At 41.0% G+C, this 23,930-nt stretch overlaps 1 protein-coding gene across 13 annotated transcripts in view; it reads left to right on the top strand.

Moving 5' to 3' along the window:
• Window positions 1-8,031: 8,031 nt before the first annotated feature.
• Window positions 8,032-23,930, top strand: part of PAPOLA (poly(A) polymerase alpha) — a 63,485-nt gene continuing 47,586 nt past the window's right edge. For 7 of the 13 annotated variants that reach the window (XM_031667863.1, XM_031667860.1, XM_021941543.2 and 4 more), the window contains exons 1-2: window positions 8,042-8,254; window positions 11,472-11,531. In XM_031667863.1, coding sequence (XP_031523723.1) covers window positions 8,247-8,254; window positions 11,472-11,531 — 68 coding nt within the window. In that variant the 5' untranslated portion in view covers window positions 8,042-8,246. Of the gene's footprint in view, window positions 8,255-11,471; window positions 11,532-23,930 lie in introns of all 13 variants that reach the window. The other 6 variants (XM_031667865.1, XM_031667862.1, XM_017961517.2 and 3 more) reach the window with 1 other exon arrangement.

Raw genomic sequence — 23,930 nt, 5'->3', positions numbered from 1 at the left:
TCCACAGTTTGAAATCATTAGTCTTTATAATAGTTACATTTTCATGCCTTCATTTCATGACCTTGCTTCCTGGTTTACTGAAAACTAACACAAAAAACAAATCAAATCAAAAAACAAGCCATCAAAAGAGAGCTTCTTTGTCTTCATGGGGCATGGAACCAGTAAAAGAAAAAAAAGAATAAAAGAGAGCTTCTACATTCTCCCACTACAAACCTCTCTCTGCCTTCCCATCTGCTACAGAGAACTGTGTGTGCTCCCGTCTGAGGTCAGCCCTCCACTTCTGCCCTCGCTCCTGTCCCTCCTCACATAATCAGATTCAACTCTTAAAATTGTCTGCTCTCTTGTAGCTTAATTTTTCTCTTACTTCTGGATCATCATGCCAAGCTTTAAACATGAGGTACTAGCTTCCGTACTTCAAAACAAGACAAAACCAAATTAAAATGCAAAAACCTTCCCACACCTCCACATCCTCCTCCAGCTATGGTCCCAATATAGCAAGGTTACTAGCCAGCTCCATATTTCCAAATCCAATTGGTAATTCTCAGGCCTCATCTTACTGGGTGTCTCTGAACATCTGACACATTTTATCATTTCCTCCTTGAAACACTTTCTTCCCTCCATCTGAATGTCTCATAGGCATGCTAAACTTTAACATGGCCAACGCTGATTCCTGATCCCCGTCCTCCCTCCCCTCTACCTGCTGCTCCCCCATCTTCCCACCTCAGTTATTGGCAACTCCATCCTTCCAGTTGCTCAGGCCCAAAACCTTGGAGTCATTCTTGATTCTTTTCCTTTTCTTTCTTTCTCTTTTTTCTTTTTTCTTTTTTTAGATGGAGTGGCTCAATCTTGGCTCACTGCAACCTCTGTCTCCTGGGTTCAAGTGATTCTCCTGCCTCAGCCTCCTGAGTAGCTGGGATTATAGGTGCCTGCCACCACACCTGGCTAATTTTTGTATTTTTAGTAGAGACGGGGTTTCGCCATGTTGGCCAGGCTGGTCTCGAACTCCTGACCTCAGGTGATCCACCTGCCTCGGCCTTCCAAAGTCCTGGGATTACAGGCATGAGCCACTGTGCCCGGCTCTTTTCTCTTACCCCCCATCCAATACATCAATGTATTATATTGGCTCAACTTTCAAAACGTATCTGGAGTCTCTGTGCTTCTCATCCTTCCAACACTACCATCCATTAATCCATTAACCCATGATTCCATTAATCTATGAATGGGTTAATGCATGTATGAGGACAGGGCCCACATCACCATCTCTTAAGGGTCCCACCTCTTCATACTGCCACATTGGGGATTAAGTTTAAATATGAGTTTTGGAGGGGACAAATATTCAAATCATAGCAAGCTGGTATCATTTACAATAAAACAGGTAGGGGTAACCTAAGGAACATGTGTAAGACCTCTACAGAAAATTACAAAACATTACTGATAGTAATTAAACATGAAATAAATGGAGAAATGAAGGGACAGACCATATTAATACTTTATAAAACCCAATATTGTTAATACTTCAATTCTTCCCCAAAAATGATTTATAGAATCAATGTAACTCCAATGAGAATCCCAGTATCTTTCTCTCCTTCCTTCCTTCCTTCCTTCCTTCCTTCCTTCCTTCCTTCCTTCCTTCCCTCCCTCCCTCCCTCCATCCCTCCCTCCATCCCTCCCTCCATCTTTCCTTCCATCTTTGCTTGCTTCCTTCTACCTTTGTTTTTTGGGGGGATGAAAATCAGTAATCTGGGCCGGGTGTGGTGGCTCATGCCTGTAATCCCAGCACTTCGGGAGGCCGAGACAGGCGGATCACCTGAGGTGGGGAGTTCGAGACCTGCCTGACCAACATGGAGAAACCCCATCTCTGCTAAAAATACAAAATTAGCTGGGTGTGGTGGTGCATGCCTGTAATCCCAGCTACTCGGGAGGCTGAGGCAGGAGAATTGCTCGAACCCGGGAGGTGGAGATTGCAGTGAGCCGAGATCACGCCATTGCACTCCAGCCTGGAGCAACAAGAGCAAAATTCTGTCTCAAAAAAAAAAAAAAAAAAAGAAAAGAAAAGAAAAAGAAGAAAAGAAAATCAGTAATTTGGTTCTAAAATGTATATGGCAATGCAAAGGACCTAGAATAATCAAAACAATTTTGAAGAACAAACCTAGAGAACTAAACTCTCCAGATATCAAGACTTATTACAAAGCTACAGTGATTAGAACAGACACATACATCAACGGAGCAGAATCAGGAACCCAGAAATGGACCCACACATTTATAGTCACCTGACTTACAGCAAAGGTGCCATGGCAATTCGATAGGAAAGTATGATCTTTTAAATAAATGGTGCATGGCCATCAACTAGAGATCCACATATTAAAAACAAAGCCAAGCCTTGTTCTCTATCTCATACTGCACACAAAATTATTTTGAAGTGGAGCATAGAATTAAATGTGAAAGTCAAAATAATAAAGTGGCTGGATGTGGTGGCTCATTCCTGTGATTCCAGCACTTTGGGAGGGCGAGGCAGAACTGCTGGAGGGCGAGGTAGGAGAATTGCCTGAGGCCAGGGATTCCTGACCAGCCTGGGTGACATAGCTGGGACCTCATCTGCACTAAAAATGAAATAAAATAAAAATTAGCTAGGTGTGGTGGCATGCACCTGTAGTCCCAGCGACCTGGGAGGCTGGGGCAGGAGGATCAGTTGAGCCTGGAAGAGGGAGGCTACAATGAGCTATAATCACAGCACTGCACTCTAGCCTGGGTGACAGAATGTAAGACTTTGTCTCAAAAAATAGATATATAAAATAAAAGGGGATATGAATTTAATGAAAGGACTGCTCAAGAGTATAGTACTCATGGGATAAAAATGCTTGTATTATTATTTTTATTTTAGTAATTAATAAGTCTGGTCTTTAATTTTTTGAAAAGTATTGGCCCAGTGGATCATCAGAGTTCATTACCGGGATAAAAATCTCTGTGTCACACAGTACCTCCTATGACTACTCCTAAATGACAATAAAACACAATTCATGTAGTTCCCTCTATATGAAGAGTTTCTGCTCTCAAAAACATTTTCATGTATTTTTTGTTTGTTTGTTTGAATGCACTGTGGGCCTCCGGGAACCAGTTTTGAAATTCTTTCCACTATTTATGACATTGTTCTGTGGAAAATGCAATCCGAATGACACAGTAGTTCCCCCTTAACTGGGGTTTCTCTTTCCTGTTTTGGTTACCTGTGGTCAACTGTGGTCTGAAAACAGTAAATGAAAAATGTTAGAAATAAACAACTCATAAGTTTAAAATTCCCTACCACTCTGAGTAGTGTCGTAAAATCTTGCGCCTTCTTGCTCAGGTGGACATGAATCATCCCTTCGTCTGGTGTTTCCACACTGTATACACACACTGTATACACTGCCCGCCAGTTAGTCACTTAGAGCAGCCCTCTCCATGATCAGATCAACTGTCCAATATTACAGTGCTTGTGTTCAAGTCACTCTTATTTTACTTAATAATGGCCTCAAAGTGCAAGAGTAGTCATGCTGGTATATTGTTCTAATTGTCATATTTTATTATTGTTGCTGTTTACCTCTCACTGTGCCTAATTTATAAATTAAACTTTATCATAGGTATATATGTGTAGGAAAAAACATAGTAAATACAGGGTTCGGCACTACCCTGTTTCAGGCATGTGCTGGGACTCTTTGAAGGTATCCCCTGGGGGTAGAGAGAGACTACTATACTTTAAATTCCACTAGAACACATCTTCCCCCTTCTCTGCAGCCAGAAGAAAACAGGCACTAGGTGATGGGGCAATAGTCATGGAGACCAGCAGCAGCTGGAGGGAGGTGTGGGCAGGACTCAGGACAAGCAAGGCAAGGGTAACAGTAGACTGGTACCAATATACTATTAATTGGTCTTATCTTACTCTTCACTTTCCTTGGCTAGAGTTTTATTCTTAACTGGGTCCTAAATAGGATCTGTGAGCATCTAGCTCGTTACTCATTCATGAAATTTGAGTTGGAGTAGTCGCTGGGTGTATATACGGTCCTTCCAGAGCCGAAACATGATTCCAAGCCATGATTCTTGTTTTTAGAGTTTATAATGTTTCCAGCTCAAATTTCTTCTCTTAGCTCCGGAAGCATATTTTCAACTGCCTCATAGACATTTCTGAATGTCCCACAGGCAGTTCAAAATCAACACATAGTTACTACTCTCTCAATCTCATCCACTTACCTAGTTATACTCCTCTATTTCCTATTTCATTTATCAGTAGCTCCAATCATTGTCACCCGCCCCCATCTAGAACCTCTGAAATCACTTTGGTCTTCTTCCTCTCCATCACCTCTCACATCCAGAATTAGCTATGCCTTCTAAATCTTTCTCAAATTGCTCCCTTCTTCTCTTCCTTATTTCAAACTTCATTTCTCATCTGAATGATTGCAAGAGCTACCTCACCCATCTTCCAGCTTCAAAACCTCTCCTAGTTCAAATTCATTCCTTACACTTTCTGTCATCTTTCCAAAAATATCAATGTAACCTCACTCCTGTTTTAAAACTTTCAATGGCTCCTCCATTCACAAAAAGAAAAATTTTAAATCTCTCAGAATTAACTTCAGGTCTCAGCTCAAAAGTCAGTTCCTCTGAAATCCTTCTCTATCTGAAGTTGGCCTCCACCACAACTCTAACGCCTGGTTTATTAATGCCTCTTATCACAATCTATAATTCCTTTGTCTATTTATGGAGTCATTATATGCTCTCCCATCTCCCCCTACTCCCTTTATTATGAGACATGGTCTCATTCTGTCACCCAGGCTGGAGCGCAGTGGCATGATCTTGGCTCACTACAGCCTTGACTTCCCAGGCTCAGATGATTCTCCCACCTCGGCCTTCGGAATAGAGGACTACAGGTGTACACCACTATGCCCCTTATCTTCTGCCTCTCACTTTCCAGCTTTATTTTCACCACTCCTCACTAAATATTTTGTGGTTTAGTCACTTCAAAAGTCTCCCTTTCTCCAAATAAATTCTTTGCACTTTTAAATTTTTATTATTATTATTTTTAGATGGAGGTTTGGTCTTGTTGCCCAGGCTGGAGGGCAATGGTACAATTTCGGTCCACTGCAACCTCAGCCTCCTGGGTTCAAGTGATTCTCCTGCCTCAGCTTTCAAGTAGCTGGGATTACAGGCACCCGCCACTATGCCCAGCTAATTTTTTGTATTTTTAGTAGAGATGGGGTTTCACCATGTTTGTCAGGCTGGTCTCCAACTCCTGACCTTGAGTGATCTTCCCGCCTCGGCCTCCCAAAGTGCTGGGATTACAGGTGTGAGCCACCGCGCCCAGCCTCATTTTATTTTTAAAAATTGTTCTCTTTACCTGAGATGCCCTTCTATTCCTTCTGTCCACTTACCAAACCCTAACATATCAGGACATGTCTGAAGTGACCTCTCTTACATGAAGTCTACCTTGACTCCATCCTCAACCCTCGATATTGTTCCTTTTAAATGTCTTAGGCAAGTAGCGTGGTATCTAGCACATTCTAGGTACTAAATATTCATCAGCTGGCTATCTAGCGGCCTCATTCTATGGAAGTCTGAAACAAAAATAGTTTGAAGCAATTATAGACCAAAAGCATGGATGTTTAGCGTCCCTCTCTTCACTGCCTTCTGAGATGCCTGGCAGAGGACAACATAAGCTGAAAAAGTCCCATTCTTTTATTCATAAAGTACATCATTAGTGCATTTTTTTTTTTTTTGGACAAGGTCTTGCTCTGTTGCCAAGCTACAGTGCAGTGGCATGATCAGGGATCACTGCAGTCTCGACTTCCTTGCCTCAGGTGATCCTCCCAACATCAGCCTCCCAAGTAACCGGGACTACAGGTGTGTGCCACCAAGCCCAGCTAATTTTTTTGATTTTTTTTTTTTTTTTTTTAGTAGAGACAAGGTCTTGCCATGTTGCCCAGGGTGGTCTAGAACTCCCGAGTTCAAGGAATCCTCTGCCTCCCAAAGAGCTGGGATTACAGGTGTGGATGAGCCACTGTGCCAGGCCCCAGGGCATATCTTTATAAGCAGCTTTTAAGTCCACAGCCTTAATACATTATTGAATTTTCTGGATCTCAGATTTTCAGTCTTTTAGGGACAACTATGCTGCTGGGTCCCCAGCCAAAGCCACCTTGATGACAAAAGGAAAAGAGACTAAGTGAAAGAAATGAGAATCAAACATAAGTCTGTTTCCAGATAAGTACTATTTAATGGAAATGAAGGCCACATATATAACTTAATATTTCCTAGTGATCACATTTAAAAAAACAGGTAAAATTAATTTTAATAGTACATATATATATATTTTTTGAGACAGGGTCTCGTTGTGTCACGCAGGCTGGAGTGCAGCAGTGAGATGACGACTCACGGCAGCCTCCACCTCCCACTCCAGCAATCCTCCTACCTGAGCCTTCGGAGTAACTGGGACCACAGGCACGTACTACCATGCCCAGCCAACTTTTTAAAAACTTTTTGTAGAGACAGGAGTTTCCCTATATTGCCCAGGCTGGTCTCCAACTCCTGCTCAAGCGATCCTCCCACCTCAGCCTCCTAAAGTGCTGGATCACAGGTGTGAGGCACCGTGCCCGGCCTACATTTTCTTTACTGCAATATATCCAAAATATTTCAATGTGCAATCAATACAAAAAGTGATCAGAGAGGTATTTCACATTCCTCGAACTGACACCCGTGCGTATTTTGCACTTCCAGTGCATCCTAAACGAACTAGCCTCATTTCAAGTGCTCAGTGGCCCTAAGTGGCCAAGGGGCTACCCTAATGCACAGGGCAGGTTCAAGGACAGGTCCTGTGCTTTTCCCACTCGGAGTCACTAGTCCTACTAGACATTCTGTGAAAAAGGGGAAAGCCTTTGTGAAACTTCCTGACGACTCACAAATGCGTATTACATTTAGAGTTTAAAACTTTGGTTAATGCAGCGTCCTGTATTTGATTCTTTCCCTCCTCCTCTCCACTAACCCCCTATGTGACACCGTAGAACTTATAATTCGTTATAATTCGCAGATGGAGGGCATATGAGAGAGGAGGCTCTGCCTCAAACACTTTCTCACACTTTTGCCGAGAGGTCGCGACAAGGTAGACTTCCAGGTCCCACCCGAGATAGATGACGGGCTGGAAACACAGTCAAGGGAAAATTATGACCAAGACAGCCTTTGCTAAAATGCCAGCGGTGACTGCCATTGATGTTCCTATAAAACAGGTCAGCTCTGTCAGGAAGTTCCAGTGCATCATTTGTTCAAAAGTAAAATCAGCCCGTGTTCCTGTATTCGGGAACTGTCCTCACAGTCCTAACCTACACATTTATTAGCTCAACAAATATGTCAGCGCCTGGGTCAGGCATCACGTGTTAAAACAGACGGAAAGCTCCATCTGGGTCCACTGGGTGGGACGCAGTCTGGGAGGGAAACGGAGTACTGGGGACATGTTTTCGTCGGCTGTGGGATAAGACCTCGCGCCGTGTCACACGCGGCCGGCACCGCTGCCCGGTAAAGTACTTGTTACTTTGCAGTCGAGTACGAAGCGGCTGACTAACCGGTTCCAACCCAAGGCAGCGACTCCTGCGAGTCGTTCTAAGCGCCGCGCTGTGGGGTACACACGGTGCACGCGTGGGTGCCTCAGCCCCCTGGCAGCGCCTTCAGGGACGCCGCTCCAGGAAAGAGCAGCCGCCGCGACCTCAGGCGGCGGGAAAGGTGGGACCTCACAATGCGCCGGAAGCGGTGCCTCGTGGGCTTGGGATCTCTCCGGGTTCTTCCTTGCGCCGTCCACGCCGCATTGCCCATGAAAGCGTCCCCGCCCAAGGCACAACTCACCTCCCGGAGCCTCCCTGACCGTTCCCTTCCACCATCTGACACCCACAACTAAGCAGGGGAAGACCGGCGTGGTAATTGCCGGGCCGCCGGCGGCCGTAAGAACTCCGCTTCCCGTGAGGCTTCGCGGCGGGCGGCGCTGGTGCGCAGGCGCGCGCACGGCGTGCGTGGTGGCGTCAGCAATTCTAGAACGTTGCTGTGGTAGCGCTCGGGCGCCATGTTAGGACGAAGGGGAAGGAGGAGAAGCGCTTAAAGCGGCGGGAGCGGTGCGGGAGAGGGGTTGGACCCAGGGCTGAGGCAGGCCCCCCCCTCCCTCCCGCCTCAGTGGATCATGCCCAGGGCGGCAGCGGCGGCGGTTGCGGGGGGGAAGTGACTGGGCGGTGCCGGCGCAGGAGACGATGCCGTTGTAAGTAATTTGTATTCTGTTTTCTTTCGCTCGCCGGCTGGGCCTTGGGGGGCGTCCGGGAAGGGGAAGGGGTAGGCGGAGAGGGTGGCACGCGAGCCCGACCCTCCCCCCGGTAGGAGGCAGGCAGGACTGGGGACCTTCCTGTTTCCTCGCCCGCTTGCCGCCGCACTTCTCCCGTGTGCTGGGTTCCCGCGTCCCCCGACCCTTCCTGGCTGGGTCAGCTGCCGTCGGGCCGGGGGCCTTCCCCTTCCGGAAGAGCTGGAGGAACCTCTAACTAGCCCGGCCACTCCAGCTTCTCCGCCCCGTCCACAAAGAAAACCAAAACAACCCCAAAACAAAACATTGCCTGGCGGCGGGGAACCGAGACCCTGCTCCACGCGGGATCAGCACTTGGGGTTCGGGCTCGCTCTCGGCGCCCCTCGGGCCCATTCGATGTTGCTTTTCTGTTTCTGGTCTGCCTCAGCTTGCTCACTCTGTTCCATTTCCAGATGCCTGTGTTGTCCGCCAGAGTTAGCTCCTTTCCACTGACCTTGTCTGAATGTAGGAGCACGAGTTAAAAGCCCAGCTTTGAGTGTTGAGTCCCCCTGCCTCCACCTCCGCCCCAGTCCTCCCTAGCATTCACGGTCGGTCGGAGAAGGGGGCACTTCCCAGGGTGCCCTCCTCCGAAACGACTTATGTATTGCTTTCCCTGTTTTGTTTTGATGGGGTAACCGGGTTTCATTCTGCTTCCTTCTTTCTCTGTCTCTGGTGATACTTTTTTTTTTTTTCCCCTGGTTGTAAGGCTTAAAGCTAGTCTCTTTATGCTTTCTAATCCCACTACGCGTTTTTCTTTTCTTAGAGGATTTTTAAAAAGTTTTTTTCCTCCCCTCCCCCTTTCTGATAATGAGATATAATTTGGCAGCTCATTGCCAGTAGATTACGGATTTTTTTTTTTCTGCAAATATACAGCATTGTAGAGGCCTAAATAGTGAGACCGCATTTTTCCATTTTTGAAAATTGAAGCGTAAGAGTGCCTCTTTGAGACCAGGGACCGAGTTTTCTTCATCTTAGCCTCAAAACGCAACATGTAATTGACACTCAAAGTTTTGGTTAAATTCAGAATAAAGATTTTTGTGGTTTCTAGACATCGAATGTAGTAACTCAGGTCTATTTTTTTTTAAGTAAGGATAATTTCTTTTGCACATAATCACCGATTGTAGTTTTACGATTATATGTGTGTGTGTCGATGTGTTTCTTTACAGGTGAGACTTTAACTTTGACACAGACCCTCATGACTTCTATCGAAATTTATGTATTTTAAAATAATTTTTCAAGGCTCCCACCCACCCCCTTATGTTATTAGGAAGTTTATCACATTACTTCTGTGATGAAAACGTTTGTTAGACTTAATTAACTATACATGTCTAAAATCTTGGAATCTGCATGGTTTCTGTTTATCGATTTTTTCCCTTTCATGGAATGATAAGAGACCCTAGGAGAACTGAGTCTAAGCAAGATTTTTGTGGTGTTTCTCAGTTCAGTAGGAAATAAATGTTTGCAGTGATGTCATGTGATGACGGCGTTATGAACAGTTAACATTTTGCTGTCTTTGAAAAGGGACTTCTTTTTCTTATAATCATACCAGCATTAAAAATGATAGATGTACACCTTAAAAGGCTTCAATGAAGAAATAACATTAAGTAATTTTGTGTCTTATTTCTAGGAATTAAAAGTACTTTTATACCTACTTTCCCCCAACGTTCTTTGAAGAGGGAAAGTATACATTTCTGTGAAAGACCTTAGGTATTTCAAATTCTTCGTGAGTTCGTTGAAGTGTGTAAAGTGGAAGACGGGGCCAGGCGCGGTGGCTCACGCCTGTAATCCCAGCACTTTGGGAGGCCCAGGCAGGTAAATCGCTTGAGACCAGGAGTTTGAGATCAGCCTGGGCAGCATAGCGAAACTTAATCTCTACAAAAAACACATAAATTAGCTGGGCGTGGTGGCTCATGCCTGTAATCCCAGTTACTTGGGAGGTTAAGGTGGGAGGATTGCTTGAGCCCCAGGAGACCGAGGCTGCAGTGAGCCTTGATCATGCCACTTCGTTCCAGCCTGGGCGACAAAGCGAGACTCAAAAACTAAGTATACCATAATTACTATAGTGAACAGTAGAGAGCCCAAAGAATTAAAGAAATATAGGGCTTCTTCCTCATGAATTTGCTTGGTTTTTCATGTACTGCTGTCACACTGTCATAAATTTTGTTTTTTTGATGTGTTGGATTGTGATTTCCCCGCTATGTTGTGTTTGACTTTCATTTTTGGTACACCTGTCCTAATGTTAAATTTGGATGGGTGAGTGGCATTGGGGAATGGACCCTAGGTGAGTTGTCAGAATGAATTTAAATCAAAATTATCGAATTTTAGGATGTTACAGAACATTTTGATCAAGTGTCCATATTTTGTCTAAATTTCATATGTAGCTACAAACATACTTTTGAAAAGATTATATAGTCTGATTTAAGAGCTATGGTGGTAAAGCTTCTGAAAGTTTTGATAGTCTTTGGATCCATTAAACAGAGTTTCTCACCTAGTCATTATTGACGTTTATGCCAGATTCATTCCTTGCAGGTGCCTGTCCTGTGTATTGTAGTTTGTTTAACAACATCCTTGGCCTTCCACCTACTGGATTCCAGGAGCTCCACCCCTCCATTTCCCCAGTAATGACAACCAAAAATGTCTCCATGTATTGCCAGATGTGCCCTGGGGTGCAAAATCTGGTTGAGAACTACGGCAGTAACAAAAAGTGTGATGCCCTTATGGAAATTAGATGTATTTCTGCCCTACTCTGTGTTGGTCAGATATTTTTGGCATCAGCTCAGTTCTGAGTATCAGACATATGATAAAAAGGTGTAAAGTAAGAGTAACCAGTATCAGTAACATTTATGCTTCACGCATAGAATGTTGTCGAAGTTACCAAAAAGAGTTACTGCAAGACTTAGGTGAGACAATAGCTTTCCTCTCAAATATTTGCGGGTGCTGCACAAAAAAGAGGGAATTGGAGTACTTTTACATCGTCATAACGAGCAGAACCAGTACCTGCTGGTAGATGTTCTGTACTTCCCAGAGCGTGATCTGTGGATGCTTGGGGAGGGGGACCACTGAGATCTTAAAGAGGGTACATAATGTTAAAACAGTTTTCATGTTACTGAGATGTTTTGTCTTTCAACATTTGTACTTATAGTGCAAAAGCAGTGGTGGGAAATGCTGTATCCATCATAGGAACAATCAAGGCAGAGATCCGGTATTGTATATAGTCATTTCCTTCCTTCCTTCCTCCCTCCCTCCCTCCTGCCCTCCGTTCTTGCTGTCGTCCGTTCGTTCGTTCGTTCATTCGTTCGTTCGTTCGTTCTTGACAGAGTCTCACTCTGTCGATAGGCTGAAATGCAATGGCCCGATCTCGGCTTACTGCAACCTCCACCTTCCGGGTTCAAGCGATTCTCTTGCCTCAGCTTTCCGAGTAGCTGGGACTACAGGTGTACGCCAGCCACCACGCCCAGCTAATTTTTGTATTTTTAGTAGAGATGAGGTTTCACCATGTTGGCCAGGATGGTCTCTATCTCCTGACCTCGTGATCTGCCCACCTTAGCCTCCCAAAGTGCTGGGATTACAGGCGCGAGCCACCGCACCCGGCCGTCATTTTATTTCTTAAAGACTGCACACTCATAGTTTAAAAAAGCTTTTGATGAAACAGTAAAAGGAGGTTAATTTTATCAAATCTTGACACTTTATCTTTTTAATGTACTGTGACCATGGAAAGTACTTGTGAAGCTGTGTACTGGGGAGTAAAATGGTGGTTTTGAGGAGCACTTGTATGTTGATTTGTGAGCTAAGCTGGTGTTTTCATGGAGCTCCGTTTTTATCTGAAAGAACAAGTGATGAACTGTGGATATTCATATTTGAGTATTTAGGAGACTTACATGAGAATAAAGCAAGTCTGTCACTTCAAGGTAAACAACTGACTGTATTCCTGGCCAGTGAAAAATTTGAGCTTTCAAGCAAAATAATAGAATTTTAGAAAGCTTGCTTTTCCGTCATGAGCTTGACAGTTTTTCCCAATACTTAAAAGATATTTTTGCTGACATTGGTGGATTAATGCATATAGTTTCAATGCTGTATAATGTGTGCTTAAAAAAATAACGTTTTTTAATATTTGGTAGACCTGTATAATTCAGTGAACCCAAGTTTTCCAAATGACCATTTGTGATGTAATAAAATCGTGTATGCCTTCAAGGGTACAGAGTGCAAGGTAAATCAGATTTTAATGCAACAGAGTACCGAGAGTTTATTAATAGGGTTTTAACTTTCGTATTGTAACTAATCTTTGCAAAACTACCACTTGGGGAGTTCTGTTGTAGTATCAAAGAAGACTACCCATAATTAATTGAAAAGACTAAATACTGCTCTTTTCCAATTACAGTGTTGCTCCCAGCACTATGGGAGGCCAAGGTGGGAGGACTGTTTGAGCCTATAAGTTCAAGACCAGCATGGGTGACATAGCCATCTCCACAAAACAAAAAGAAACAGTTATAATGTTGGTTTGATGCCAAGTTTTCTTCATATGCTTCAACTAGAACAATTTATTGCAACAGATTGAATGCAGAAGCAGCTATGAGAATCCAGCCATCTTTGATTTAGCCAGAATTAAAGAGATTTACAGAAATGCAAAAGCATGCCATTCTTACTAAATTTTTTGTTTTGGAAAACAGTTTTTTAAAGCATGTTAACATGTAATGAGTTTCTTGCTATTTAAATGAATAAATACTTTACAAGTTTTTCAGTTATAATTTCCAATGCAGTGGATATTGGTAAGCATAATACATGTAAGTAAGAGCTCTTTGGAGTGCTCAGTACATTTTAAGAGTTGTAAAGGGGTCCTGAGACCAAAATGTTTGAAAACTTGAGAAATCCTGATTGAGAACAGCTGCCCCAAGATGAAGTAGACTTTTCAGTGGTGGTGTGAGCTGCTCATGCAGCACCTCTGGTGTTTTTTTTGTTTTTTTTGAGATGGAGTCTTGCTCTGTTGCCCAGGCTGGAGTGTAGTGGTGCTAGCTCAGCTCACTGCAACCCCCACATCCCAGGTTCAAGCGATTCTCCTGCCTCAGCCTACCGAGTAGTTGGGATTAGGCCTGTGCCACCACGTCCGGCTAATTTTTGTATTTTTAGTAGAGACAAGGTTTCGCCGTATTGGCCAGGCTGGTCTCGAACTCCTGACCTCTGGTGATCTGCCTGCCTTGGCCTCCCAAAGTGCTGGGATTACAGGCCCAACCACACCCGGTCTCTGGCGGTTGTCTGAACACTGTCTGGGGATGGACCTGCACCCCACTCCACCCCAACCCACTGTGATTTAAATAAAATTTTTTTGTTGTCAGTGAAAAACAATGTATTAGATAACCTTTAGGAAAGATAACAGAACTGTGAGATTTTGATTCTCAGATTTTAAAATTTGGAGTTTTTATAGTGAATTGCTGCTCAGTAAATGTTGACTATGGTTTTGAGATGTGGTGTTTTACCTGAAACATATTTTCAGTCCATATTTTTTGGTAGAGAACTTGGAAGGGTATGGGAGTTGAGTAAATTTATGAGCCTGCTCAGTTCCTATCCCTGATTGTTTTCCTCACTTTCTTAAGGCAGAAGCCAGTTCTGGCTTGATAACGACTTTAAAAATGTTTTGACTCATCAGAACATTCTATTCCTGGTTAACTAAGTCAACTTTAGGTTAACATTACAATTAAATTTCATTTTTAGTTTTATCTAGGCAAGTTTATAAAGCTAGCTTCTTTCAGGTAAAAAGAGACCATTTGACTTCTCAGCTAGTTCTAATTTTGGGAGGGTATGTGTATCTGTTTTATTCTGTATGTTCAGGGTTCTAATTACTTAGCAGCTTTTAAATAATTGGACAATGCCAGTTTATGATTTACAAAGCAGCAACATTATAGGAGGTAATTGGTTCCCCTAAAAGTTGGTTAAAGTTGAGGCTCAAAAGAATACTTGACAGAGGTCATAAAGGTACTAAATTGTAGATTGGGGCTTAAATCAGCTCTGGATTCCATGTTCCATTCTCATTCCAGTACACTATACCATTTCCTGTGGACACTGTAGGGAACCATGTGTGGTTAGCTAAGTTGGAGTCTTTATTTTTGAGACAGGGTGTCACTGTTACCCAGGCTGGAATGCAGTTGTGCGATCATGGCTCACTGCAGGTTTGACCTCCCAGGCTCAAGGGATCCTCCCACCTCAGCCTCCTGAGTATCTGGGACTACAGGCATGCACCACCACACATGGCTAATTTTTGTATTTTTTATTGTGAGAGTGTTTTGCCACGTTGCGTAGGCTGGTCTCAAACTCCTGGGCTCAAACAATCCCGCTTTGGCCTCCCAAAATGCTGAGATTACAGGCATGAGCCACCACGCCTGGCCAGTTGGAATCTCTATATAGTTTCAAGTAGAAATAATTTTCAAGCTCAAGTTTTTTGTGTGTATAACATTTAAATCTCAAAGTATTTACATAGTGAAAAATACATACAAAAGTATATAAACCAAAGTAACATATAGTATATACTTGTAGTATACGCAGAATGTAACATACTATAGAACCTGAGATCTTGTGCATCGCTTAATGATTGGATATATTCTGAAAAAATGTGTTAGGTGATTTTACTGTGGGAACAGTGTACTTACACAAACCTAAATGGTATAGCCTACTATGCACCTCGGCTGTGTGATACAGCCTGTTGCTCCTAGGCTGTAAACCTGTACAGCGTGTTACTGTACTGAATACTGTAAGTAGTTGTAGTACATTAGGAAGCATTTGTGTATCTAAATGTATGTAAACACAAAAGGAATAGTAAAAATACGGTCTTATACTGTTACGGGACCATTGTTATATATGTGGTCTGTCCTTGACTGAAAAATGCTGTTATGTGGCACACGACTATACTTTCAGTGACTTTATTTGTGTATATATTCTTTTTTTTGGAGCCGGAGTCTGGCTGTGTCTCCCAGGCTGGAGTGCAGTGCGGCGTGATCTCACGGCTCACTGCAAGCTCCGCCTCCCGGGTTCATGCCATTCTCAGCCTCAGCCTCCCAAGTAGCTGAGACTACAGGCATCCCGCCACCCGCGCCTGGCTAGTTTTTTTGTATTTTTTAAAGTAGAGACGAGGGGTTTCACCATGTTAGCCAGGATAGTCTCGATCTCCTGACCTCGTGATCCACCCGCCTCGGCCTCCCAAAGTGCTGGGATTACAGGCTTGAGCCACCGCGCCCGGCCATTATTTAAAGCCATGCACAGATTTGCCACTTACAGACCCCACTTTGTGGCCAGTACCTTTTGTGGGAGTTGCCTTTTTTTTTTTTTTTTAAATCTTTGGATTGTATGTAGGCCTGCTGAACTGTATAGCAATCTCATTTGTGGAAACTTAAGGATTTGGGAAGAAAAAATAGAGGCATTCTGTTAGATTTCTTTCTTCCTCTTTTGTTACATAATTATTTTTCAAATTTGTATTCCCTCTGTATTTTGTCCAGAAATTGGCTTCTTGCATTTTATGGCAGTTTTTATAACTTTTGGGTTGATCAAGTATAGTGTTTCTGTCATTTTGATCCTTAGAAACATTTAAATTGCATTTCCTGAAATTAGTAGTATGAATCTGTAGCACTATGACTTACTATGATTTTGACTATTTTCTGATACATTTTCGCACCCTTTCATACTTCTTCAGGTCCTGTTTCATACTTTATTAAATTTACATTTCTTTCATTTTCAAGTTGTACTTGGCAAGTTGATGTAGGAGTGCACAATTCAACTTTTTTTTTTTTTAAGTTTCTCCTAGCCATATGAGAGAGAGGGACATACACACACAAATACATGCACTTGTGCGCAAAGGGGCAGTTGGAAGTACCCTTATGAAGTGAGGAAAAATAACTTGGCTATTGTAGTAATTGAACAGCAAGTACCCTTTCTGTGCATAAGCAACCTTGAATTTTCAGTTTGGCCTTGGGCTTTATCTATTCTCCTTGAGCGTAAACAATTATGTCATCTTTGAGCCTCTGCTACTGCTTTACTAACTATTGACTGGATTGCCCACCTGCAGTACATTTTTAAGAATATAGTGGGGTCTAAATATTTTTATTACCACTTACACAGAACACCTTATGGTGGGCCATTTAACCAGCCTTTTAATTTCTTAGCATATACGTTATTTTGGCAATATTCTTGCCTCTAAACTACTATCATCATATGCTGCATACCTTGTTAAAAAGGAGATTGTATTATTTTGGCTCAGAATTAATATTTAATGCACATTGAGATACTTAGAGAGATCCCTGTGTCTTTTCTGTTCATGTCCTTCGAATGAGCACGTTAAGGTGGAGACCTTTCAGCAGCACCTGGTACTGTGGGGAATTGTGCCTTCTGTCAGTTACTGCAGTCTCTCCGATGGCTTCCAAAGAACAAGATTAGCAAGTTTGGCTTTCAGTTTTAACTCCATCATGCACATCATCAAGCATTTTCTGTTAAGTAGTAGCTATGAATTGGGACAGTTGACTCTGTTAATATCATGGGCCACAACTTGTTCCAAATGCCTACTATCAGTAGTGCCTGATGAGCTTTGTATACATTGAGACACAGGCGGGCTGTGGTGGCTCATGCCTGTAATCCCAGCACTTTGGGAGGTCAAAGTGGGAGGATTGCTTGAGCCCAGGCGTTTGAGACCAGCCTGGGCAACGTGGTGAGACTCCGACTCTGTTAAAAAAAATTAAATTGAGATGCAAAGTACTTAAACATTAACTATTTGAGGAAAACACCAATGGAAATACGATATTCTGTACTTTTGTGTGTTAGTAGTCATCTGTCTAGATTGCGCTTCTGCCTTCCAATCGTTTACTGTGTACACCTTAACCTTCTGGCATAGTCATGTTTTTATCTTTGTTTCTTTAATTTTTTTTTTCCAAGCTTCTACTTTGGACTTGTTTAAGGATCTGAATCCCAGACTAAATTTGAGATTGTCATTGAAAACAGAGACTACCTTAAGCATCTTTGTATATCTGATTTTATTTAGCATTGTCTTTTATGCATATTTAGGAATTCGGTACATTTCAACCTAATAAATACTGTACTTTCTGACAAAAGGTAGATGAGAAAAAAGTGCTTTTAGGAAAATTGAGTTGATATTTAATAACCTTGGTTGGCCTAGCAGCTTCCTGGAGCAATAAATAAAGCAATATTTGCTTTGGATTTACTATTTCTAGCCACAGAGTATTGCACTAAAAAGCTATTTAAAAAATCTTGGTTTATTTCACAAAATAGTGTTTTAATTAGCATGAACTGAGTTTTTAGCTAATAACCAAAAGCGAATTATTTTAATTTGAGGGTTTGTTTGGTGCCCCTTGCTGACATTTTAGGGGTGATTTTAGCCTCCTTGCTATAACTATTCTAATTTAATGGTGAATGGTAGAATTAGTTGACTTTCAACTTTTGCAAGATTATTAATATCTACTTTAAATAATTTAACAAGTTGAAACAAGTTTATAAAATATAAGGTAAAATATTATGGTCTCAATTCTGCTTGGTTGTGTTTCTATGAACGTGTTATAAACATAATATACAAATAGTTAAAAAAAAATAACTGGGTGTCATGGTGCATGCCTGTAATCTGAGCTATGAGGGAGGATCACCTGAGCTCAAGAGTTTAGATCAGCCTGGGCAACAGAGCAAGACCCCATCTCTAAAAACAATAATAAAAAAAAACTGTATCTATATGACTACATATTGTAAATGATGTACAGAGGTGCTTCAGTATAGAGATGATTATTATAGGCTATGAAATCAGATATCTAGGTTCATATTCTGGTCCAGTAAACTTAGTCAAGCCTTCTTTCTTAGTTTAATAGTAAGAGTTGTTAGAAAAGTTTAGGAATAATGTAAAGTGCTTGACTTAATATGTGGGATATGTTGAAATTTCAGTAGATTGCAACTGATCATAATTATATTCTGCCACTTTTTTTTCTCCTGATACGCATGCTGCTACATGTACTATCTCATTTCTTTATTGTGGCATAGTTTTAAGTTGTAAGCATGTACTGTAATTAACCAGTTCTTTATTGATGGATATTTAGGTGGTTTCCAGTTTTACTTCATTGCATACTCTCCTCAGTGAACAACCTTGAATACCTTTCTGTGTTAGTTCTATGAGAAAGGTTCAAATTCCAGAACCTATGAGATCAAGAGAGTTAACTTACAAATGAATGAACTAAGTACCAAACGAACTCCCTTTTTAGGGGATAGCCCTGGGATAGACACTGCTCATTTCAAGCTTATTTCTATTGTGCCGGAATTTGGGTCCCTATTTTGGTCTGTCTTCCAGTCTTTGCACCCATACTCTAGGAGTGGCTGGAAATTTATATATTTTTTATTGTTTGTTTTTTGCTTTTTTGGGGGATGGAGTCTCGTCGCCCAGGCTGGATTGCAGTGATGTGATCACAGCTCACTACAGCCTCAGCTTCCTGGGCTCAAGAGATCCTCTTGCCTCAGCCTTCTGAGTAGCTGGCACTACAGGTGCATGCCCCTACAGCTGGCTAATTTTTAAACTTTTTGTACAGATGGGGTCTTTCTATGTTGCCCAGGCTGGTCTCAAACTCCTGGGCTCAAGGGATCCTCCTGCCTCAACCTCCCAAAGTGTTGGTATTACAGGTCTGTGCCACTGCACCAGGCCTGGGGATTTAGCTTTTTATGTAATATTTTATAGTTTAAAAATGTGTGATTAAAGAGAATATGTCTTCCAACTTCAGGGCTTTCAGTTTGAGCCTTCTGCCCTAGTATTTCTGTCCTAGTATTTCTGTAATAAGTAGATCGCTGGAGATAAAGTTGCTAGACAAACTTTTAAAATTGGTATGTGCATTTTTAATTTTGATAAATACCAGATTGCTTTTTAAAATGATGTAACAAGTTTGCTTTCATCCTGATGAATAAGGGCTCTTTTTTTTTTTTTTTTTTTACACCATTGCCAACATTGGAGGTTTTTTGGTCTTTCATTCTTACCACATACATTAAATTTTGTTTTTCATTAATCTGGTTGTGTTAATTTGCTTCCCTGATATGCAGTGAAACTTTTTAAAAAATTGATGAATTCTTTATGTATTCAGACTATTACTGTTTTGACATAAGTTGCATGTATTTTCTCCTTTTATCATTTGCTTTAACTTTCCTTATGTGCTATATTGTTACTATATAAAAGTTGGAATATTTTGATACAAGTAAACCTGTTTTTATGGCTTTTGCGTTTTGTGTCTTGCTTGAGTAAGGCTCTGAAAATGTTTTTTATTTTCTTTTAGTGCCTTTATGCTTTTTAAATATTTTTGAAATAGCATCTGGGATTTAGATTTTACTATGGACAATCAAGGCCATTCAAGTATTTCATAGTTGTCTTCACTGACTTGAAATGGGATCTTTATATGTGCGAAGATGATCATACTTTGCCTATTTGAATGTATGACCATTAAACTCCAGTTAACAAATCATAGGAACTTGCACTGTTTGCATTAGATTTCTAACTACTGTACCAAGGTGGTTCTTGATAGTTGAGATTGTATGTATTAGTTAAGTTGAATGTCTAACCTTTTGAAACAAATATCCCGCCAAAATAAACAGCCAACAGTCAACAAAAATGTCACTATTCTAAGTTCCTAGATATTTATCCTAATTAGAGTCATCTTGACAGCCCTGAATGGGGAAAGGAAAGACCTGTGTCTCAGCTTTGGTCTAAAAACTTTTGTATTTGGAAACTTCTTGTTAGTGTTATATGCTGTACTTGTAAAATTCCTAGTTTGTTATCCAAAGTAACGAAGAGATATAATAATTCTAAGGTAAATCCACAGAGATGCAGCTCACCAAGAATAATATAACTAGTGGCAGAAATGAAACCAGAGTAATACGACGAGTAGAAGTGGGATCAGGCTTGCTTTCTCCCTTTTTTATCAGATTATTTTTGAGTTGAGACCAGACTTTGTAGTCTGTCTTGAATGCCATTACCAGAAGTTGCAGTTTTTTAGTATACAGTTGTATTTTAGGAAGACATACTTAGTAGTAGTATGCCTGGTGGAACCATGTGACAAAGGAGTAGAAGGAAAGGAGTTGGAACCACGATTGCCAAGAGTTAGAACTAGAATAGTTGAAAAGGAATTGTTATATAGAATGCTAAAACAATTAAAAGGCATGTGTTCTATGTGAACTTTGCCTTGATGAAAATAATTTAAATATTATAAAGAAAACTCTGCATATTTAAGGAGAGAAGAGTTCTGAAAATTCTTTATACAATACCTTGAACCAGTAAAAAAAAGGTGTTTGTAGGGGAGGAGTGTTTGGCTGTCTTTTGTGGTTTTGAGAGGGGGCAGAATTCATATATGTACTACTATATGTAGGTATGTATTTATGTGTAACTCTGATCCAGAAAGGATGAAAACTTTTAAGAATGCTTTAGTCATAATATTAAAAACTGACAAGATGTTTGCATTAGATGTGGATGAAAAGGAAGAATAAGGATAGATACACAATGGAGCAAAAAATTGGGTTACTAAAAATAGTTCTTAAGGAAATACAGTAATTTTTGTATTTTTATAGAGTAGAGAGCTTGCTAGATGGCTGCCAGTCACACTCTAAAAATTCAGGCAGTACCCTAAAGGTAAATACTAATTATATTGGTGAGATGAAAATGGACCAGTTGCTCAAGCAAAGCACAGTGTTCTTGATATTAAAAACCAGGAAGACATTTTAAGGAATCACAAATACTGCAGCTGTATGTCTGGTTTGTGTTTTTTGTTTTTGTGTTACATAAGTTATAGAAGTTTATTTTTCAAAGTACAATAGTATCTGAAGAAAATTAAAGACTGGTAAAATGTTTCTAGAATGGATAGATGTCTAGTGCGTTCAAAAATGGGAGGAAGAACTTTGCATTCTTGGGGTTGGTAGCTGTCTGGTGTATAGTTCCAGGAGAGTGTCAGTGCATATATAAGGCAGAAGAATCCTTAATCTTTGGAGGTTTATGTTCCAGATTGCCCAATATTGGAGTATATAGTTTTGTTTTGTTGGAAGGAGAACAGCAACAAAAAGATTTCTTAAACTGTTTTATCATTCTACTTTATTTCTAATGTTAAATGGAAAATCTTCACTTTCATTTAAAGTGTTATAATGTTTAATTTTTCTACTTTGGACATTTTGGACTTTTGAAATATCTGGGAGTCTGGAATTCTTAGTCTAGCTCCTTAAGCTCATGCTGAGCCATTTTTATTGGATACACAAGTATCTTGTAAATTTCAGAATATGCATTTGTTTTTTTTTATTTGGTAGGTCTTGTTACATAGTTTTTCCTTTACTTTCTTTCCTTCCTTCCCCTTCCATCCCCTCCTTCCCTCCATCTCTCCCTCTCTTCCTTCTTCCCTCCCTCCCTCCCTCCTGGGCTCCTATCTCAAACTCCTGGGCTCAAGCCATCCTCCTGCCTCAGCCTCCGGAGTAGCTAGGACTACGGGCTTGTGCCACTAAGCCCAGCTAATTTTTATTTTTCATACAGATGACTGTCTCGCTATGTTGCCCAGGCTCGTCAATTCCTGACTTCAAGTGATTTTCCCCTGCCGTGCCTCCCTAAGCATTGGAATTATAAGCATGAGCCACGGTTCCTGGCCCATATATGTTCTTTCTTGAATTAGGTGGAACACATGTGGTTTTATATTGACACAAAGTAATACTGAGGCTGGATGATGTGCCTACATTTGGAATAAAGTAAATAAAAATTTCCAGCTTGCATATGATTTATTTCCCTATCAAAATGTTAGTGTAATCAATATTTTTTCAAATTAGGCTGAGCAAATCTTGTGCACGTTTAGAAATCAGGGCCTGTATTCTAACGTTCTAGTGAGAAAGTTAAAGTAGACAGGAGCTTTCCAAGCGTTGTTTATTATGACAATGAAAGTCTGAAGATTTGAATAAGAAAAAAATGGGAAAGATAGAGGAATCTTACAATGGATACTCTGTTTTTTTAATGATCCAAACTGAACTGGTAATGAATTTAATTCCTTGAGAATGGAAAAGAATGCAGAGAAACATATTACTTGCACAAAACAAAAATAGAGATTTATTGCTTGAGGCTACAAAAATACGATTTCAGCTTATACTTGACTTACAAGCTTTCCTTGCTTGAACCAGATCTAGCCTAGACAAAATGAAGTTTTTACACTTCTTTTTTCTGGCTTTACTCATGTTAAAATCATTTATGAAAGCATTCATAATCCCAGGATAATTGTGAAGGACTGTAGTTTACTAAGAAAAACTCATGAAACAATGAATAACACAAGATAATACAATTACGTTAGGATAGGTGGTAAGCATAGTTTGTATTGTGCACTTGAAAATTTAAGAGTGATCTCAAGTTCCGTGCTCTTACGGCAGAAAACCAGAGGGGCACACAGGGAAACTTTTGGAGGTAATGGATGTGTTTATTACCTTGATTATGCTAATGGAACTACAAGTGTACGCATATGTCCAAACTTACCAGATTATATACATTAATTACGTTCAGTATTTTTCGTATGTCAATGATACCTCAATAAAACTAGGGGGAAAAAAAACCTGTGTGTAATGACCAAGACATTATGAATTCAGTTATACTTCATGTGTATATTTTAACCTTAGGAGATGCTGCATATGATTAGAAAGCAGAACATTTTTATTTCGTCTTCAGCAAATACTTTTTTTTTTTTTTTTTGAGGTGGAGTTTTGCTCTGTTGCCCAGGCCAGAGTGCAGTAGATGCTGCATACGATTAGAAAACAGAACATTTTTATTTCGTCTTCAGCAAATACGTTTTTTTTTTTTCCCCCGAGGTGGAGTTTTGCTCTGTTGCCCAGGCCAGAGTGCAGTGGCATGATCTTGGCTCACTGCAACCTCCACTTCCTGGGTTAGAGCGATTCTCCTGTCTCAGCCTCCTGAGTAGCTGAGATTACGGCATGTCATCACACCTGGTTGATTTTTGTATTTTTAGTGGAAATGGGTTTTCGCCTTGTTGGCTGGGCTGGTCTTGAACTCCTGGCCACAAATGATCTGCCCTCCTCGGCCTCCCAAAGTTTGCTGTGATTACAAGTGTGAGACACCATGCTTGGGCAAGTCTTCAGCAAATGCTTAGTGCTGATGTGGATTAACATTGTATCGAGTAGCTATGCAGCTTAGATTAAAGGGGCAGGAGGAAACGATCCAACGTGAATTAATTTCTGCAAGAGATATGTCTGATTCATATTTATTCAGTAAATGCTGTTATAAAATCTGAATTAAAATTAAGACAGTATGTAACTAGACCAGGCAACAGTAAACAGATGACATGCAGTCCAGCAGCTAATTAGTAACATACAGTATGGGCTTCCTGGCATTCTTAGATCTGTGTTGATATCACAAGACAAATTACAGAACAGTCTAGCAGTCGCAGTGTAGACCAGAACCCAGTGGATTTGTGTAGTAAATGCATCATAAGCCTTACCTGTATAGCATTCTTAAATTTAGCACTTTATTGCTTATGTAGATTATCACACTTTAACTTATAAAGTAGAAATTGTATTTAGAACTTGGTAAAAAAGTAGCTGTGGTTGGGCTTGGTGGCCTATGCCTGTA

The sequence above is a fragment of the Papio anubis genome, chromosome 7 (assembly GCF_008728515.1).
Source record: "Papio anubis isolate 15944 chromosome 7, Panubis1.0, whole genome shotgun sequence".
Lineage (NCBI taxonomy): Eukaryota > Metazoa > Chordata > Mammalia > Primates > Cercopithecidae > Papio > Papio anubis.
This window is presented reverse-complemented; position numbering and strand designations above follow the sequence as displayed.